Source organism: Natator depressus, chromosome 1, assembly GCF_965152275.1.
Source record: "Natator depressus isolate rNatDep1 chromosome 1, rNatDep2.hap1, whole genome shotgun sequence".
In the NCBI taxonomy this organism is placed as follows: Eukaryota; Metazoa; Chordata; order Testudines; family Cheloniidae; genus Natator; species Natator depressus.
Genome location: NC_134234.1, coordinates 289394138 through 289416144, shown reverse-complemented (window position 1 = coordinate 289416144; position 22007 = coordinate 289394138). Strand labels below are relative to the sequence as shown.

Here is a 22007-nt window from a genome sequence, read left to right as displayed (position 1 = left end):
AGCTAGAAGCCAACTGGCTGCTAGCTAATGCTGTAGAGAAAACTCATTTTGTCTCTCTCTCTAAGTGGTCTCACTGCCACTAGATGGGACAGAACACCGCACCCAGAAGGTGTGTGGGTTACACAAGCAATTATCTTCTTTGAGGCATCTTTGCCAAAATACACTGCAATGCCCAGTGCCCTGAGTAACTGCCCCTAGAATTGGCTGTATTTATAAAGATTAGGACAGAGCGCAAATTCTCCTGCTGCTTGCAGCAGCCTCCCTCCAAAGAACCTTCATCACAAAACTAACAAGAATACAACATTTCTTCAAAGACTGAACAGTGTTCACAGGGTAATATAAAGAACGTGTACAAGTATGCCTGACCATGCTATCTGGTGTCTCCTGCCATAACAAGAATTTTACCCAAAGCCCAATAAAAAACAGTTTATAAAAATATTAGAAAACTGTACTTTCTGCAGAGTTTAAACAAGACCATTTTCCTCTGTATTGCAGAAAGTGTAATTCCTGTGCAGTCAATTCTTTTGGACTGGTGCAACTAGCAAGCCACTGATTTTAAATGTGGTAGACATGCCTAGTAATGAACGAGTTTGGGATTAAGGTATATCATTAGATTATTCAAATCACTAAACCTAAAATTTCTTTTTGACTTGGGTCCCAATTCTACAATTTAATCCATGCCAGCAGACCCCTGTACAAATCAATGGGATTTACTCTCCTAAATTATGTAGGTGCTTATGAAAACTGCACCCTTACCACATACTTCACTTAGACAATGATCCTTATTCCTACTCTGTCACTGATTTACTGTGAGACTTTGGCAAGTTGTTTATCCTCTCTGTACATTAGTTTCCCCATCTGTAAAAGGGATAATAATGCTTAACGGCTTCACAAGGCATTGTGAAGCTTAATGCACACATTTTTGCAAAGCCCTTTCTTATCCTTGGCTCATCCTACAGGTTTGGAATGCACTGGACACATGCCAAGTATTAATGTTATTGTACCTTAATTAAGGGCAGATTTTTCATGTCCCAACTTCTTTCCACCACAGATGAATGGCTACCTAATCAAGCACAAAGAAGTTGCAAGCCTACTTTGGTTTAAAAAAACCTCCCAAACTTAAAAACATTTACTGTTAGATACACATGAAAGCAAAACTGCAACTCACCATAAAAGTAGAGTCTCTGTAAACATGAGAAAGACAAACCTTTTCAAAATATTTCTTGACAAGCTGTTGATGGTTCATTTTGGCAGTGGGCAACTGCAGAATATTAATAAAGTACTGGGAGAAGAACAATCTGAACACGTTGGTCATGACTGACCGAAAGCTGAAGTGCATGATATCAAGATGCATTATTTTTCTCTAGTTATTGGTCTTAATTTGTCCTCGTTACTGCAATATTTTCTCTTTCTTTCTTTCTTTCTTTCTTTCTTTCTTTCTTTCTTTCTTTCTTTCTTTCTTTCTTTCTTTCAGTGGCTTTCATTGGCACTAACCTTTGACATTGAACCATCCACAGAGATGGACTGAACTTTTGCCCAGTTGATTTTCTTAGTGGCTAGAAATTAGATTCCAGTGAGCAAAATGAAATCTAGATAACTGTGCTTAGCACAATAGGGTCCTGGTCCATAGGGGCAAAGAACAGGCAGAGCCAGCCCAACACCTGGTGGAAAAGCCTATGCAATGGATGAATTTCCTGGGGGTTTATGTTTTTGTAGGGTACGAAAACTATATTTGTTCAACTTTTTCTCAGTGATGTGATGGTAGTGATCTTTAAACAGGTATATTTTATTTTTTTTAAATGGAGGACTTACTCAGTTTATCACTTTAAATTGTGTTACATTATGGACTTAAAAGTTGATGGTGTATAGACTGCATTGGTCTAATTTTAGTGGGGATAAAATGTTGATACATTAATCTGAAATATCTTCAGTTCAAACTGATGAAATATAGGAAAATAGATTCATGTCTGAATTTTTTTAATGTGTATTTGTAGGATCTGTCCAAAAAGTTTGTCAGCAGAGGAAGGAAATTGTGATCAGTGGCAGGTAGGAATCTCCGCAATTACCCTGTAGTACACCCTCAGTTGGTCTACCTATAGGAATGAAGTAGTGTATTTAATGCTAAACTGAGTTTGTTTTCTGGATGCTTAGAAGTGGGATTAATAAATTAGCATGTCTTCTGGATGGCCAGGAGAATTTTTTTTTACTTATTTATTTTTTATTTTAGCATTTCAGACCCTGATTCAACAAGGCACTTAATCATAGATGTAAGTGTTTTGCTGAAGTTAAACCTCAACTAGCAATCTATGAGGTTAGAAAAAACTCTTTGTCCCCATTGTCCAGATTCTTTATTTCTTTCAAATAAAGGACCTGATTCTCCTCTCACCCCAGTGTAACTCAATGGAGTCACATGAAAGTAAAACAGGATAAGTAAGATCAGAATAAGGTCCAAGGTCTTGTCTTGTACTTTGTGTATATTATGTGCTGTATGTTTGTAACAGATACCTATTCCTGCCAAAACCAGGCATGTCTGATGTGATGCAAAAGCCAAATTATTTGGGATTTTCCAACTTTGCATAGGAGCCAAATATATTTTTGTTTGATTTAGCTCGTAGAGGTCTGTTATTACAGAGGTGATGTTTACAATCATCTTGGAGAATCTTGGAGTGCTGTGACTTTATGTATGGGCTAGGCTGGTAATAGGTAATCTTAAAGACAACCCTATGTTTTTTTTCTAACATATACTGTATGCATTGCTATGTGCACTTTACTATGGGTGTACTCAAAGCATACTGCAGAGAGATTAATTTAAGCTAACACAATTCATTTTTTACTTTTTGCTAAAGGTAATCATATCACTGCCACCACTGATACAATTTGCTATGAGAAATCTGAGCAGTCTTTAAGTGGCATGGAAAAAAATCACATGGAGATCCACTGGCAAAAGTATGCATAATGGAAACCTACACATAGTTCTGAGTCCGTAACTTTGGTTGGTGGTATAGAGATGATCACTTGAGCTTAAAACAGAGCTGAAATGCCCAAAAAAAGGAACAGAAGGGGAGGGTGGAAGCTTTATTGCATGCTCTCTACATGTTCTGGAAATGCACAGAGGTAAACGCTGAATGACTGGTGCTCTATGTTTTTAGGGTCGGGAGATGCCTGGTGGGAGGATAGCAGGACTGGGAAGCAGACACTCTATCCAACATGTTCTCCACTGACACAAGTTGATTTCTAAGCAGGATGTGGATGGTCTTAGTGTTCAGATACCAGATGAGCAAAGTATAAACCTTAATTAGACAGGGGGTTGATTTGATTTGTCCATTAATTCTTGGGCTCCATAGTGTTTGCTGGTTGCACCTGTTATCCCTCCCATAAGAGGAACATGAAGTGATATATCTGTAAGATTTGACTCCTGAAGCTTTCTACAAAAGAAAATTATTAGTTGTTAAAAGTTTGAGACATTTTATTCTCTTGGTGAAAAACTTTGCTCTGATATCCTCACAGCAATTGACTTTAAGACTCTGCCACCTATACATGTTCAGAACGCTCTTTGACATCAGTAGGAATTCTGTGTATGTAAGAAAAGCAAAGTATTACAGTCAAGTTCTGTAATGTGCATCTGAAAGAAGAACTGTATTCTTATAAGTTGCAGCATACATCAAAGTATGCCAACAAACCTGTCTGAAAACTTCAAAAATAAACACGTCACAGAATCATAACTTTTTAAAACTTTTATGATGGATACACAGAGAATTTAAATCTGATTTGAAACTTAAAAAAACCCATTTTCATATAGTAAAAGTGAAGGAGATTTCAAATAGTGTTCAATTTAATAAAAGCATTTTTGGCAATTTGTTACTTGGTATTATTTCCCAAAGGCTTGTAAACTTTGAGTAGATGTTATTGAAATGGCATTTAGTAACAGTAGATTGCAACTTTTTACCATCATTTACTATAGGGGTGAAATCAAGATTTACTTTATATTTTGACACCCGTGTTTGAATTAAAAGGACAAATCCTTAAGACACTGGAGCTATGTCAGTTCCCACCAGCTGAGAATCTGGCCCAAAATGTCACTTTTCTATAAGTGATTAATTGCTAAATATAACTTCAGTGATTGGAATCAATAATCTGTAACAGTTACAAGGTATTTAATGGGATTCTCTGACTAACTATTGCCAAGTAATTCCCCCCTCTCCCTCTAGGGTAGACATGGGTTTAAAGGCAAGTATTCATGCTATATCATCCCAAGCCTTCTAGTACAATTTGGGAGTTTGTTCACTATTGTGATTATGATTTATAATCCGTTGCCATTATTATCAATAATATGCATTTGTTAAATTCAGTGTGCTAAAGCAAAAAGGACGCTATTTGAAACATTATTTCTACTCTTCATTTACAGCCTAGCTTGAAAACAAAGCCTGACAATGCCGCCAGCAACAACAGCACCACAATACGCACCCCCAGATGGAGGATGGGGCTGGGTTGTGGTCTTTGGGGCTTTTATCTCCATTGGATTTTCCTATGCATTCCCAAAAGCCATCACAGTGTTCTTCAAGGAAATTCAGGAGATCTTCCACACATCATATAGTGAGATAGCTTGGATATCATCGATTATGTTGGCTGTTATGTATGCAGGAGGTAAGGCATTTGAGAAACTAACAAATGGTATAGCTCTTTAGCGTTTTGTGTAGTCTTAAATAATATAAAGTTAATTCCTGTTGCCTGCTTACACACTCACTCACCATACCCTGACTTATCATGGCATAGCTGTATCTACTCCACAGTTAAGGTTGCATCTATGTTTCCATCATGAACCCAATTATTTCACCAACCCCTGATCCTTTCTTAAATCTAAAAAGTAATATATGTCAGGGTTGGGTCTGGAACCAAGGTAAAGTTGTTCTACTATATTTGTCCATAACTGGACAAAAGGTTCCAACTTTGTCACTTTGTAGCCAAAAATACCTCCAAAAATCAATCACTCAATCAATTAATCACACTAAAAACCATACGCATAAAGGAGGGCAATAAAATTTAGTCTACCTGATTCGTTGGTTCATCTAGTTCAAATGTAGGGCTCGATATTGCCAGGTGCTGAGCACTACAATGGGGTGCTGAGTGCTCTCATCTGCCAATGATGCTCAGGGCCTCAAAGCATTCCCAGTACCAAACATTAGTTGATTGCACTTAAATTTAGAAAATTCTGATATTAATATCAAGTTTATGAGGCTAGCTGGCCCTCTGTCCCCCCTGTGGTCTCTCTGAGGGCACTTCCCCTGAGGTGTTAGACCTCTTGCCCTTACCTGTTTCGGATGGAATCTCATGATTATTCCACTCTTAGACCAAGATCCAGAGCAGTCCCCATGTATACCAGCTGCTTATCACCCTGCAAGTCCTACTGGGTTTCCGGCACCTCCATTTCCTCCCTTTGAGAATGGAATGGCCAGTGAATAAATATTCCAAGACACCATGTTCTTGAAAACAAACAAATAACTGTATTTAAGATTAGAAAAGATAATTTATACATTAGGAAAAAAAGGACTAAAAATAAAACTTGTACACATGCCTATCTTATCTAAAGTACTACCATCCCATAATGGCACCCCTGTGGGTTGCTCTGTCTGAGTATCTCTCTCTACACCCTGGAGAGTGTGTTTTAAAACCCTGAGTGGTTTCTTCACTCTTTTGGAGGCTTCTTTAAGTGTTAGTGGGCTTGGCCTTCCCAATCAAACTGGTACTGTAGGCTGTCCAGGGGACTAGTTCAGGGTTATCAGGGCCAGTAATTCTGGTATTGTCATTTAATGACAGTGGAAGCTGATAGGTGACTATCATAAGACATCTCCTCCTTCGTGTCTGGAATGTTCAGGATGGTTCTCTGTTGGGAAACACTTAGTCAAAATATATTTGTCCTGAAAAATAGGCCAGAGGCAGATTAAGATATAGTATTCATAATTATTAAAGAGCACCCACATATTTCTCACAAGTGACACCTGAATAGTAATACAGCATGGTAATATCAGGCCCAATAAACTTAAAAAGTGATTGCTGGAGACATACATTTTCATGTTTAACAAAGTAAGCTCCTAGTCCTTTTCCTTACAGATGTAGACCTCACAGCCTCTGGCCTGGGATGTTCAGGGGCAGTGCTAGGACAGGAGATAGAGTATAGTCCTTTGTACCAGGCCTATTCTGGGCAAGGCTAGAGGCTCCTGTATTAGCCCCTGCTCCATGCAGAATCTGGGAGGTGCAAAAGTGTCTTAAAGCTATTTTTGCTTCCCTTTCCTCTTAGCTGTGCCTTCTGTCCTGGGCCTCCTGAGGGCATGGAGTCTAACTGTTTGTAACATGCCCCTCTAATCACTGCAAAGTTTTGTAAAGGCAGATTTGTCCTGCAACCTTAAGTAAGTATTTTGTTGCCTGGGATTAATGTTTAATTTACACAACCATCCATATAATCTCTCAGTTTGGCCCTTAATTATTAATAGTTTGAATGCTAATTATATAATATTCAACAATGGAAGAGCTCATTTTAGGAGACCACAAAACAGAAAGAGTTTGTTTATGATACTTGTTAGGGGGCTTATTCCTTCACCCACTTACTTCCCTGGTCCTTCTCGCATGAACAGAGAGCAACAATACCCGAAGTCCAAAGGTGCAAACAATTCGACATTTATTGGGGTGAACTTCCAGCAAGCATGATTCCAGTTTCCTTCCTTAGTGTCCCCCTTCCCAGCTCTGACACCACAGAGCCTTACCTGTGTCCCTGTTCCCATTCCCCCGCCTTAGCAAAACATGATTCCAATTTCCCCACCCCATTCCGTTCCCATTCCCTCCCTTAGCAAAACATGATTCCAATTCTCCATCCCCATTCCCTGTTCCCATTCCCCCCCTTACTTCCTGATTGACTGCAGACTATATAGTAAAACTTGAGTTCTGCTTAGCTATACCTTAACCAATCATTTTCCTGAATTTAACTAACCAATCCTAACATATTGTAACATGATTATGTAACCAATTATATCCCACCACCTTAATTAGTTTACACCCAGCAAAATTAATTATACAGCAGACAGAAACAATCACAGAACTAGACAGAGACCATGCAAATAAACAATAGCAAAGTGGGAACTATAATGACAAAACAATACAGAAGTGAGGATTTCACATCCCAGCTATTGATAAGTGAGTTCTTGCCAGACAGGATGCTATCAAACTAAGTTTCCTTTTACATCTTCTAGGCACTTCCCTTTCTCTGGAGGCGACAGGCATTATCAGGACAGGATTGTATTCCTAACAGCCCAATAGCACCTTATTTCAATGTGACTAGTTTGGAATGTGAGGATGTGACCGTTCGCTTCCCAGCTTATGGCTGCCTCTGCTGCTTAGCCAAAGGCCTTAGCCTAAGAACAGGGCCTCAGTCTGCCACAGTAAGGGAAGGCTCTTACACCGGCAGACAGTGATTTTGATGGTTTCTTTTATACCTCTATAACTAGCCAAGTGATAAGAATACACCTACATTCTTAGAGTATAGGCCTTTACAGACAGGCCTGAATTTCTATATCCTAACAATACTACCTATTTTTTATTTAGTGTTTCTTTAAATCCAGTGGCCAACAACCTGATAATTTCCCATTCAGTCTAGACTAACCAACGTATACCTCAGTCAATGTAAATAACATCAGTACAAGAAAACTGTGTAAAGTTATTTTGATGTCTTATTACAATGCTAACAGTGAGCAACCCTGCCCAACATAAACTTTCTTTGAGGCCACAGCTTCTGTATAACTGCTTCCTAAAAAATAAGCCATTTAGACAATCACTGGAAGAATATGAAATAGGCAAGAAAAACATTTGAAAAGGAAATCATTCTATTGTTTTTCCTTTCTGGATATGGCTATGTTTGCATTCTAGCATTTGATGTACTGTAATCTGAAATAAGTAGGAGGTACAAGCTGCACTGTTTACTATGAAGTGCACTAGGTATATCTAAAATGTTACTGGTACACTTTGTTCATCATACTTCTAATTGAGGTAACCTGAAAAAAATCTTCTTAAGATCTGACATACTCATTATGGCTTAGCATTCAGCCTACTAATCATCTCAGTGGGGTCTTTGAGTAAGTTTGAATCTATTCAGAGGTTCTTTGCTTTAGAGGCTGCAGCCTCTTGCAGTAATTAGATGGCATCTGTGTCTCAGTAACAAGATATTAACTTACCTTTCAGTGTTTGAAAAAAATGAAAGTAATAAAAGGCATCCAGTAAGGAGCTAAAAGAATGTTAATTATATTTATCACTTACTTCATACTTAGAATAAATGGCGTTAAATTGCAGCAGACCATCTGGCAATCCGTATGGTCTCCTGGAGTCCTGGTGAATTCCAGCAAAAAGGTCAAGCACAGTGTTCACCCTGTTAGGAAAGCACTAAGCAGAGGTGGCAAATAGTATAAATTAAATCAATATGAAACCCTTTTCCCCTCTCAATCCGATATAATGCACACTTGTATGCTTTTAACAATGAGCACATATATTGTGTTTCTTTTTAGTTAGTAAGTTATTTTCTGTTTGTTCAAGTTGATTAAATTGCCAACCCTGAAAACAATGTCTTCTGTGTGATCATCATGGTACATGGACAATGGGCAGCCAGTGGCAGTGAGAGCTCCCCATATTGTTCAGCCTGTGCAGACTGAATCATCCTCTCTGGAGAGGAGCAGTAGTTCAGTCGCCATGGCAACTCATTCTTCTGCCTCTCTTGAGCAGAAACTGTCAATTGTGTTAAATTAAAGGTGATGGTTTTGTGATGGATTCCTGATCACAAGGGACTGAGATTGAGACCACCAAACTTATTTTACTGGAGGCCAAGACACAGGATGTTGTGGGGTTTTTGTGTCAGTAGCTATAATGCAACTTATTTCTATCTACCTACCTACTTTTATGTTTATATAACTATAGATAAATAGATTAAACTTTGCTCTCTATTTATTTCATAAATTCACTTTTTACTCTACACAGCATTAACTGCCAAAAAGTGGCTGCAGTAAAACAGAAGGCTTCCTCCAAAGGGTTGCCTTCTTAGGGTTCAATCCACTTCCCATTAAAGTCAATGGAAAGATTCTCATTGTCTGCAATAGAAGTTTGATAGGTCCCTTCGTGACAACTATGAAGCCAGTTCCATGTGACAGCTCAGTACACCCCAGACAAGTCTGACCCTATCTGTTAGTTTTCCTTGGGAAATAATATTTGTTTTTGTTATTAGATTCTGCTTTGCTACTGTTTTTTTTTTCAGTGATAAGTTCCATGGTGGCCCGATAATGACTATTTGGGGTTCAGCACAGCAGAATGAAACATTTCTCTCAAAGAAAAGTGTTTTGGTATTTTATGGTTGTAATAGATAAATAAATAAATAAAATTATGGCCATTTCTATGTACAAGTTCAAAGTCCCCTTCCATTATTTGATAACTTTTCACAAGAAAACAGACAATACTATTGAGAGTAAGACAAAATGGTATCACATCTTTATTAATTAAAATATTCTTCCATCCCCACTCCCCACAGGTACTGGCACTACTTAAAATTAAAGACCCACAGGCATGATAGAAAGGCATTGCAATAGATCATGGTGTCCTAGCCCAAACCAGAGTGGTGCTAAGTGCCCTTAACTCCCATTGTCTCAATTTCTACTTCAAAGGGAGTTGAAAGATCAGCATTTAGCAGGACTGAATCCCCTGAAGAGTTGCCCTAGTTCATCCAGAGAAGGATCCATTTCCATTCTAAGTGAAGAAATTTTTCGAAATAGATCATTTAAAAAGCACTTTATGATCCTTCTGGATGAAAGATGCTATAGAAACTTAAGTAATAATTGTGACAATTTCACATAGATGAGCTCTGACAGTGGACAAAAAGTACAGTAGTTCACTTTTCTCATCTCTCTTTTCCTCATGTCTTAAGATATGTATGTTTTAGGTTACTTATTTTTATATAGCATCAAATTCTGAAAAGGTTTGTTCAGATGACAATTCAAAAATAACCTACAGACAAGTGCTTATCGTGTCTTTGTCAAATATTAATTGGAAAAATAACTTTTCATATGGTATGTTCAAAATATTTGCAATTTTACCTCAGTGGGTGTTTCAGTGATATTGCTGTGAAGACGAAATGGCATGCTCTATGGAAATGACAGTTTGCAAAACCATGTAACACAAACAACAGATGGCTGCATTTTTAACTTTTACACTAGCAATAGGTCCCTGTGATTTTTCTGTTGAAGTACTGAGAGGTTTTTCCTGATTTTTATAGAGCTTGGCACACAAATCTGAGTGGATGTGAAGAAGGTGATTGAGAAACTTTCCTGTTCTGACCTATATCCCTTGTTGTGAGGGACAAACCTATATTCCCCACCAGAATATGCAAAGTGTTGAATTTTAATAACCTAATTTAAAGTGTCATTGAAAACAGAATGTATCAACTTTCCAAATGCCTCATGGGCATGAGGGAATAGTTCACATTTAGTTTAAAATATATGTACAACATCTATGTCAAGTTAATTTGAGACTGCAGATAAAGGAAAGGGAGTCATAATGAGATGACACAAGAACAGAGAATTGTGAATCTCATTAACAAACTGAGACAAATACAAGAACAGAAGTTTCAAGAGTAACAAAAATAGTATAAACTTACAGTAGCGTAATTTAAAAAAAAGACTTGCAGGTTAAAGAAGCCTGAGAAATCCTTCATAGGCCAGTATAACCTCTTCTTCCTATGCCTCTTCCAAGACTTTGCTAATAAGATTGAGGGTGTACTCTGTAGGACAGTTTTCTAAGTACTGTCATAGCAATCCTCCTCCTAAATCCTCAAGCTTTCCTAATGCACAGAAAACACTTATTTAACTGGACGCAGGAAGAAAGATGCAAAAAGGGCCCTCACTGGTGACTTTTTTAAAGTTGCTGTTTTCAGACTACTCTAAACATGTGGATGAGCTCAGTCTACTATTTTTCCTTTCTTGTCAGTCTTCATGTTGGGCTCAGATTCAATAATAATCATTTCTCTCTGGGGTCGCTTGAGCTTCCCCTGGGAAGCCAGCCTCACAGTTAGGAATATGCTGCTATGGAGAGAAATACCATTTGATTTCATATTATAATGTTATAATTATAAGTATTATAATGTTTACCATAATTCTAAATAATTGCTTTAGAAACATTAAAATGTCACAAAACTATCTCCCCCGCAACCCTCCTTCCCCCAAATTTGTGATAAATGACAATATAGTGTATACCATAAAATATATTTTCAGGTTAAATTCTTTACGTGGCATGCATTATTCAAACCACTCACATTTACATACATCCATGTAACATGAATTATTTTATTTATCATTCAGCAGAGCAACTATTTTAATCTCTAAGCAGTTTTACTTGCTTTATCTTTTTTTCTTTTTTTTTTTTAAAGCTGGGCACTTATATCAGCAAAGCACTAATACTATCAGTGTTGCTATCCAAAAATAAAGATTCTTTATTCCTGTCCCAAGTTTTTCGGAGTAACCAGTCACTGAAAAACAATAATAAATAGAATACACCATAAAGTACAGTCTCTGAGGGACTAAAACCTTTGGTTTGTTTAAGATAGATATCAAGGGACAAATTTTGTCCTTTGATATGTGCATTCAACTTGTAAAGCATGCTTACTTTGTGTGTACTAATAATATTGGATTAGTTCCCACAATGGTTCATCATATCAAGGATCATACAATGCTTATATTTATGATAAGTGTGTCATGGGACTCAAAAGGTCAAGAAACAATGGTGTAGCACATATGGAATCCTGAGATACTTAGGCAGACACCCAAGAAAGTACAATGGGGAAGGAAAAGTCTATCTAGTCCTGCTGTGTATACTATTGTAATCATATTGCCACACTAAATGAAATAATAAACTTAATGTTTTACAATGTACCTATTATAAAGCATAACTATTCCATTGTTTTGGAATTAGAAAGAAATATTTGCCTGTTTATTTTTCAAGCGTATATTCCAGTGGAACAGAGTTGAATAGAGGCTCATTTGTAAGATATTTCCAAGTCAGAGTTAAATAGCTGTTATTATTCAGAAGAATCCTATTGTAGTTCATAAATATATGTGGTTGATAGTGGAAACAAGTAGATCATGGACTTATTAACGAGGGATGGGTACGGATCCTAAGGGAACTCCAAAATACAAACAATGAGACAGTGTTGACCTGGCTTCTGAGACTAATGTATCAGTTAATTTAATTAACTAGTTTTCAAGCTCTGTGGGGAGGTCACATGCAATATCTACTGCAAAAGGTTTCTCTATTCAATCAAAACCTTCTTGTGTCATTTATTTAGTACTCTGTTAATTTTAAATTCACCTTTGGCAAACGATCAATTATAACTGCTTATTTAAAAGCAAATTTTGCATTTTTTTTCCCTCTCAGAATTTCAGGAGTAACAGGGAACATGACCAGTCCCCTCTCCTCCCCCCACTCCTGCCCCTACTAATTTTGGCAAGCTATTTTTTTCCCCAAAGTCAAAAACCAGTGAAGCAGTTGCACTACAGATTTGCATTAAGTTTATTCAGACGAGGAAATATTTCTTCTAGCTATACTAGCTTTGACAACCAGATCAAAGAATGTGATTAAACTAGACGACTTTGTTGTGAAAAAAGATGTTGATTTCTTCACTTAATTCTAACACCCCTTACAACAGTTTCCCTCCTGATAACATCTGCGAGCAACATGCTCTGTTCCGATTTCTCTGTATAAAACTTTGAAGTGATTATAATCAAATGCATTGATTTTACAAAATTTACAATTTAATTGTTCTCTTTAAATTCCCGCTATTATGATGGTTTATATTACACTACCAATAGAGACCCCAATTGATATCAGGGCCTCACTGTGCTAGGTGCTGTGCGCTAAAAGACAGTCCCGTCCCCAAAGACCTTACAATCTAAGTAGGACAAGACAGACGCAGGGGTAGAAAGGAAGTATTATTATATCCATTTTACAGATAGGGAACTGAGGCACAGAGATTAAATGGCGCAAGGTGCCACAGGAAATCTGTGGCAGAACAATGGTTTAACCCAAATCTCCAGAGTCACAAAGTTTTGTCAGCATAGCTACATCAGTTAGGGGTATGATGAGATGTGATTTGTGACTGACATCGTTGTGCTGGAAAAAGCCCCTTGGGTAGAAGCTGTTATACTGGTAAAACTGCACTTTTGCTGGTATATCTTATTTTGGCTGGGGAGCTGGAATAAGCTATACCAGCACAAATGCAGCTTTGGTAGTATAAGCTGTATCCACCCTAGGAACACTTTGCTGGTACAGCATATGAGTACAGCTAGGCTGGCGAAGCTTTCCAAGTGTAGACCTGACCCTGGTCTAGTACCTTATCCACAAGACCAACTTTTCGCACTGTGAAGTTCTGCACACATTGTTAGCAAGCAGAGCTTCTGGTGCATTAAACAATAATCAAATATGGTATTTGATACTACATTTTGTATCCTGCATATCATTTAACAATGTTTCTCTGTCAATGCCACAGCTTTATCAATTGTGAGACCAGTTGTGGTGCCATTACAATTTGCTAGCGCTCATAAAGTTATCCACTTATATACATTTTTTTTTGCTGAAGTTGTTCACTGAGCAGTTGTTCTTTACAGATATAATTTCCCTTAATATAGCTTGCCTAAATCACATCACCCACTAAATAATATCTCAACTGGATGTATCTGCTGATTAATCCAAATGAACTGCCAAGTTTACACTCTTTTGTAGTTGATTGATCAACTGAAGCTTGAAATCTGTGGATCTGTCATAAGTTCTTCTGCTTACTGTGTGCTTTAAAAGTTGAATATACTTCAGTTTCTTTGCAGCAGGTCCCCAGGTATTTCCCTTAAAAGTCAGTATCCGCTGGCCATATTAACTCTTCTCTGACGGTATGAGGCACCCTACATTTTGCAGTTCTGTGTTGCCTTCTTTGCCTGTCCAGAAACAGGAATGGATTGAGTGAACATTTTCTTCCTTTATAAGAAGAAAATGCTTTTTACCTCTGTGGAAATACTAATTTGACTTGGATTTTATCTCCACCTTGTATGTTTTTTAATGCTAGAATGTGTCTGGCCCTTAAGCATGTGAACAATAGAGGAAGGCATAATGAATTTCCTCACCTTACCCAGTCTGCATAGGAGCCAGAGACCATAGATCAGAGGTGGGAAAACTACAGCCTACGGCCCACGGCCCACATCCGGCCCGCGGGACCCTCCTGCCCAGCCCCTGTTCTCCTGGCCCAGGAGACTAGCCCTCGGCCCCTCCCCTGCTGTTCCCCCTCCCCCGCAGCCTCAGCTCATTGCACTGCTCACTTCTCTGGGCAGCAGAGCTGTGAGCTCTTGCTGGGCAGTGCAGCTGCAGAGCCGCAGCCTGACCTGGTGCTCTGTGCTGCGTGGTGGTGTGGCTGGCTCCAACTGGGCGGCGCAGCTGCCTGTCCTGGTGCTCTGGGCAGTGCTGCTGTAGCGCCATCAGCCACCGGTGCTCCAGGCAGCACGGTAAGGGGGCAGGGAGGAGGGGTGGGGGGTTGGATAGAGGGCAGGGAAGTTCGGGGTGGTGGTCCGGGGCGGGGGTGTGGATACAGGGCGGGGAGGGGTGGTCAGAGGGCAGAGAATGGGAGTTGAATGGGGGCAGGTGTCCTGGGGGCGGGAGGCAGGAATGAGAGGAGGGGTTGGATGGGACAGTGGGGGGCAGTCAGGGGCAGGGGTTCCAGGGACAGGGAGCGGGGCGGGGGGTGGGGGGGGATGGGGCAGGAGTCCTAGGGGGGCCGTCAGGAGACAGGGGGGGTTGGATGGGACAGGAGACCCGGGGAGGGGGGCATTAGGGGGCAAGAAGCAGGGGGGGTCGGATAGGAGATGGGGTCCGGGCCACGCCTGGCTGTTTGGGGCGGCACAGCCTCCCCTAACCGGCTCTCCATACAATTTCAGAAACCCGGTGTGGCCCTTGGGCCAAAATGTTTGCCCACCCCTGCCATAGTCTCTGTGACCAGGGGAGCACAGGGATTGCTCCCTATTTTCCAAGGGGCACACATTGCCCTAAATGGTCAGGGAGAAAGTGGCACAGCCCTTTTGCAATGGCCTGCTGGGCAGGATTGGCACAAGTGAGAGAATGAGCTTGAAGGGGTGTAGCTGTGGGTGTGCCCTCCCCAGGTGTAGGAGAAATCAAGGAAGAATTTTGTCTCCTCAAGGTAGAATCCCTCCCTGAACTTCTCCCAGGGTGGTTTTGCTCTGAACTACTCCTTCAGTTGGTCTGTGCCTAAATGGCACAATTAATCCCTGCAGCCACATTTTTCAAACGTGAATGCCTAATGTTAAGCACCTAATTGATGTTTACACATCTAATTAAAGTGGTTCTGATTTTCACAGGTGCTATGATTTAATTCCCTAATTGCTGCACAGAGATGCTATTTGCAGAGATATTAGAGAATTCCTTTGCAGAAACCAGGCAGTTTAGGAGGGAATGGAGACACCATAATTTCTATGCTGGAGATGGGAGTGAACTGCATAAAGTTTTAAAGGTAGAAAAGAACAAACATAGCTTTATTATGGTGAGACTAAGGTCCTTGTTTGCTTTCTGGACCTCTGCCCAGCAAAGAGCAGTAAAAGGAAAGAACTAACACTGGGATATAAATACTCTATTGATGGTGAGTCTGGCTGTGTGCTATGTTTGATGAATCTGCAGGTGATTGTCAAATTGAAACCTATACATTCTGGGATATTTAGTGCTGGGTGGATAAAAATCAATTAAAAATAAATTAGATGTTTTTGTTTGTTGAAATGGGATTTTTTTAAATTTAAGTTAAATACGGGTTTAGTTTTTAAAAAATAAAACTCTTTTAAAATTAACTTGGAAATTCACAACCCATGTTAAGGCCTAAACTTCTTATAGCATATTAAAATAATTTAAATTAAATACAAAAATAATATTAAGTAGTCCTTGTTTGCCACCAAGTTTTCCCACATTTCCCATCTGTCTTAGAGCTAATGAAGAGCTCTGTGAGGCTTGGAAGTTTCTCTCTTTCACCAACAGAAGTTGATCCCGTAAAAGATGTTACCTCACCGACCTTGTCTCTCTAATATCCTGGGACCAACACCGCTACAAGAACACTGCTACAGCTACAACAGCCAAGTTTTAAAGCCAAACCACTGAACTGGTGGAAGTCACCAGCTAAGTGCCTGGAGCCAGAGCGCATTAGTGCTAAACCAGCTTTAGACAGCAATAGCCTCCTCTGAGTTATAAAGAGAATATTTTCTTCATTTCATCTCAGTAATGTAGTTCAGTTCAATGTCTAGTTAATTCAAAGATAAGAAACCAATTGGGAATTGAAAAAAGCAAGAATCTATGAATAAAAACTAGATGTGAGAGGATGAGGTCCTCTAGTTCTGAAATCTTGAAGGACATAGTGACCAGAAACAATCATTTTCCTTCACTAACAACAGATAATACTTCCTTTGTTTAGTAAATGAGTTCATTTTAAATACACAGCAAGTATCAGGGCTGGCCTTACCATGAGGCCAACTGAGGCGGCCGCCTCAGGTGCCAGACTGTGGGGGGCTACCACTAGGACCCAGAGTGTAGAAAATTGTGTCTGCTGCTGGTGCTTTCATGCAGTATTCTCTCTGCTCTAGATGCACAGAGATGGTGGAGTGCTGTGCTGGAGGAAGGAGGGCTTAGTGTTGTGTCATGACATACTGTTTGAAATAAATGTTGTAAGCAAGAAACTCCAAGGTATTGACCTTGATCTATCTGGAGCAATGGAACAACTGGACAAAGCAAAGTCATATCTACAGTCTTACCGGTCAGATGAGGGATTTCAAAACGTTCTGAAGAGTGCACAGAAGTTGGCAGAGGAACTTCACACTGAAGCTATTTTCCCACCCATTCAAGAATACAAGAGTCACCGAAGAAGAAGACATTTTGATTACGAGGCATGAGATAATCCCATAAGAGACCCCAAACAACAATTCAAAGTTGAATTCTTTAACCAGGTGCTAGATTGTGCAGTACAGTCAGTTGAAGAACGTTTCATGCAGCTTAAGGAACACAGCAGTATATTTGGGGTGTTGTATGATATTCCAAAACTCCTCACTATACCTGAAGAAGACCTACACCAGCAATGCAGGGCACTAGAGACAGTGTTGACACATGATGACATGCGCAATATTGATGCGAGTGATTTAGGTGATGAACTGAAATCCCTTTCAAGATACATTTCAGCAGGATCAAATCCAAAGGCTGTTCTGAAATATATGTGCACAAATAAGATCACCACCCTCTTTCCAAATGCTTTTGTTGCTCTGCACATACTTCTAACACTTCCTGTAACAGTTGCCAGTGGAGAATGCAGCTTCTCCAAGCTGAAGTTAATAAAAACGCTCCATAATGTCACAGGAGAGGCTGGTCAGCCTTGCAACCATCTCAGTAGAGCATGAGCTGGCCCAGACTGTGGACCTTCAGGAAGCAGTTCAAATCTTTGCAACCAAAAAGGCACGGAAAGCACCACGTTGATTATTCAAACAGATAAAAATGCCAGTGTTTAGTATGCAGACAAGAAAAGTTACATTTGCTGCTCAGGCATTTGAAAGTTAAGTGTTACTTAAAATTTTTGAACAAGGCATTTTAAGTTGTTAGTTCTTCTTTATTGGGGTAGGTAGCAGAGCAGTACGATGAGAGGAGTAGAACAGGAAGAAGGCAGAATTGAGACCTTCCAAAGTTTTGGCCCAAGCGAGGGGGCATGGGGGTGTCATTTGAGCTCCCCGCCTCAGGTGCCAAAATGTTGTGGGCCAGCCCTGATGAGTATGGTTAAACTTTTTGTCTTATGTACTCAGAACATTTAAGGTAGTTTTATTTAATTGAAAATGTAAAAAAATAGCATTGTTCAGCTATACCGAAAGGATAGGAGACAGTGGATATGGTTTAATCAGGCCGCAACTTTATTATTAGATGTCTGGGACTACCTGGCGGATAAAAGTGTACAGTGCATGTAACTCCATGATCATTTCAATATCAACCTGAGGGCTTCCGCCAGGATCCCCTTCTTCTCTTCTGGTCCCCAGCCAACCCTTTGCTGGGATCTTACCATCCCCCACCCCTCAAATGAGGGTTAAGGTGGGCTATAGAGGAAGGGAGGGTTGGCTCCCTGCTGTGCCAGTCATAGGTGCCCCACTCCCATCCTCTGTCCCCCATTCTGCTCTTTTAACAAACACTTCCTTTAAATCCTTTACCAAGCTATGTATCTGGTCACTGTATGCCTTCCCTATGGAGTACCTGCACTGGACATCAATCCCATACTTACATAATGAGTGCTCACCATAACAAAGCCCTCTTGAGGCTGCTGTGAGGAAGATGAAACTGCCCTCCACCCCCACCCCACACTCCAGGCCAATCTGGTGGTGAGGGAAAAATTCCTTCCCAGCAACCCAAGAAAAGAGTGGTTTGTGTGATGCTCACAGCAGGTCCTGACCAACCTGGCATTTTGCCACTTCCAAGGGCAGAGAGGGTGGGTGCTGTTCCATGTGGTCTGGGGAAAGGGGACTTCTCCTGCCAGGCTCACCCAACTGCCCAGCCCTTCCAGTCCCTGGGGGACGTCAGCGTTGCCACACTGCACACTATATGTTTGAAGTGGCTTCTGTGTCTCTCTCTTACCCCCCACCCGCTCCACACCTGTAAAGCCCTATACCCCTTCCCCCAGCAAGCTGGACACAGCTTAAGGTATGAGGCAGTCATTTTAATTTTTTTAAATTAAATTTTAATTTTCATCCAAATAAAGCTTGACACAAATTACAAGTAAAAGATTAATCATCATCTAGTAAATAAGAGATGTATTGTTCACCATTTTCTACACAATAAAGAATGTAAACATTAAGAATCTGAATAAATGTAAGTTAAGCTATATAATTCCATAGATAAACATATCTGGATATACAGTATCCTCCTGGTTAAGAAAAAGAAGCACCTAATTTCGTTTAAAGGCTATATTATATTGCAAATCAACATGTTTTAATGGTTACCAGGTAAAGGAACAATCTTTCTTTAGAAAATAAAAAAGTACAAATACAAAACACAATTAAAATTGATGATTTAAATCAAGGTTTTCTGTTTGCTGATTTAAATCATGATTAAAATTGGTGCCTTAAATTGCTTTGATGCGGGCTATGTCTACACTAACAAACTTACAGCACCACAGCTGAACTAATACAGCTGTGCTGCTGTAAGATCGTTCATGTAGCCGCATTATGCCGATGGGAGAGACCTCTCCTGTCAACATAATAAAACCAGCTCATGTCCCTGAGTGACAGAAGTGCTAGTGTAGACATGGCCTTAAATAAAGCCACCGTGGACTACTTGCTACTGAAAAAAATTGAGGTGAAAATAAGGAATCAGACAGTGGAGCTATTGGGACACACATTGATGAATGACACTCTTCATCTGCAGAGTTGTGCTGGTGTTTCAAGCATGTAAAATAGCTTCCTGAGACTGAATCCAGACTGTGGGCCTGATCCTGAGCTCACTATGCCTCTGACCCTGCCAGCAATTAGGCATGTGTTTATCTTTAAGCATATGTGTAGAGTAGAGCCATTGATTTCAAAGTTATGATCGACTACTCAGGTGCTCAAAGTTAAGCAAGCCCATAAGGGTATGTTAACACTAGAAATATAAGTCGATCTGTATTAGGTTGATTTACAGCCACTGCAGTAATTACTGTGGTGGTTCATGTCCACACTGTCCTCCTTGAGTTAGTGGTAAACACCCACACCAGGAGCACTTCCACTAACCTAAAAGGGGCAGTGTGAGGAACTGAGAGTCCAGTCTCTCAGCTCCACTGGCAGCTCCCTGCCAGGAGCCTGGCTGCCCCATGGGCTCACAACTTTCTGGAGGGCTGCCCCCAATCAGTTCCCCATTCCCCTCTGGGAGTGGGGGAAGCTGCCCTGGGCTTCTCACCCCAAGGGAGCGGAGTCTCACGCTGGCTCCCTGCTGAGAGCGGGGTCTGGCCACCCGTGTTTTTCGTCCTGGCTCCCAGCTGGGATCGCTGGCTTCCTGGGCTTATTGCCCTGGCTTCCAGCTGGGAGCAGAGTCCATTCTCCCCTGGCTCGAAGCTGGGAGCAGGGTCCAGCTGCCCAGCTCTCCAGAGGAGGGGAGGGTAGCTGGGCTGTAGCTTCCAAGCTTTCTTGTCAATTCCACTGCAGGAGCCATGACATTGACAAGACATCCAACAGCCGATGTAAGGGATGCAGTGTCTACACAGACACTGTGTCACCCTAACTACACCGACATAAGCCTTGTGCCTCTCGTGGAGCTGGATTTATTATGTTGGGGTAGTAGGGCACTGACATCTCCAGGAGGAAGGCTGTAGTGTAGACACTGACATAATTAGGTAGACATAAGCTGCTTTATGCTGACCTAACTGTGTAGTGTAGACCAGCCCTTAGTGTCTTCAGGATCAGGGTCTTAAACCAGTTTAGCTTCAGTGGCCTACTTCCCTTAGGCACTCTTGAAATCCCATCCTTAATTGTTATTTATTCCCACATGTTAAATGAAGTAACATGAAATTATATATAAAGTATTAATCACCTCTCTCCAAAGCAAAATATAAATAAATAAAATAGAGAGGATTAACAGCTAAGATGGAGTTGAACTCCTTATTTAGATAACCACTTGCCTAAGCTCTTCAGTATAAGACCTATTGCTGCGAAACTTATCTCTGTTTCTTATTTTGCTCCCATTTATATGGGTTTTAAGTCTTGAAAGGAAATGATCTTTTCCACGTAAAATGTACTTTAAAATTTTAAATCATTACATTATCTAATGTGATTGCTCACCATCGCCTTTTTCTTTCATCACTGTGCTATAAAATAACGCAGTTTGTCATTATGATTTAGAAGGAAGAGAAAAATCCTGCTCTGCATGCATTGGGGTTCGGCCTAGGCCAATAAGGCACTGTGTCACTGCCTGCCCTACAACTCTGGGTGCTAGCATGACCCAACATCCCGATATTAGCGACTTTGTCTTATATACGCAACTATACTTCTCCCACCCTGAAAAAAAAGTTTCCTGATTTTTCACACTTGCTATCTGGTCACCCTAGCTGCAGTTCACAGTCCTGATACCAATAGACCACAAGCATTCAGGTCACACCCTGGTTTACACAGCCCACATCCTTTTTGCAGAGTAACCCCAACACCCTCCAAGTCCTGAATTTGCCCCAAACTGTCTGTGCTGTAGTGTCCAGCCCTCTTGCTGAACACTTACAGAAGTTATTAAGTTCACTGCTCCCTTAAGGGAACAGGACCTAGCAGCTCTTTACCTTGAGTGAGGATAACAAACATTCTAATTTAATCAAAGCACTGAATTAGTTTATAGTAAAAGTAAAACAAGTTTACTAAACAAAAAGTCATAGGTTTAAGTAATACCAAGCATAAGGAATAAAGATAGAAAGGGTTATAAGCAAACAAAAGTAAAAGTATACTTCCAACATGAAAACAATTTTCAAAAGTTACAATCTTTGTCTAAGGAGGTTTCTCATATACATTTTGGTTCCCAGAGACTTCACCCCGTTGTATGAAAGACCCACCATTCTCTGATTTCAAGAACTCTGGTCCCTTTAATCTTTCGAGTGATGGATGTCAGAGTGGTTTCTGTCCTTGCTTATATTTCCCAAAAGTCAATGACCTTGCTTCAGGAAACAGGAAGGTTATTTAGAGCTGCAGGTTCTGTCCTCTCTCAAGATTGTTAAGTAGTCATTTTCCCCCACTTCCTCTCCTGATGGCTTTGTTTACTTTGCATATAAACATGATTTTCTTTGTCTTTGGTCACCCCTTGCTTCATTTACATCAGAGATACATTCAAGCAGATAAAACCACATTCCTTTGTCTGGAACAGGTGTGGCTTAGCACTGCTTGCCAAATACATTTTAAGAACATATTTGCAGTGCATATCTAAATAGT

At 40.3% G+C, this 22007-nt stretch overlaps 1 protein-coding gene across 1 annotated transcript in view; it reads left to right on the top strand.

Moving 5' to 3' along the window:
- SLC16A7 (solute carrier family 16 member 7) overlaps positions 1 to 22007 on the top strand; it is a 134115-nt gene that overhangs the window by 70800 nt on the left and 41308 nt on the right. Inside the window, exon 2 of the mRNA XM_074942150.1 lies at positions 4406 to 4644. Coding sequence (XP_074798251.1) covers positions 4431 to 4644 — 214 coding nt within the window. The 5' untranslated portion in view covers positions 4406 to 4430. The remainder of the gene's footprint in view (positions 1 to 4405; positions 4645 to 22007) is intronic.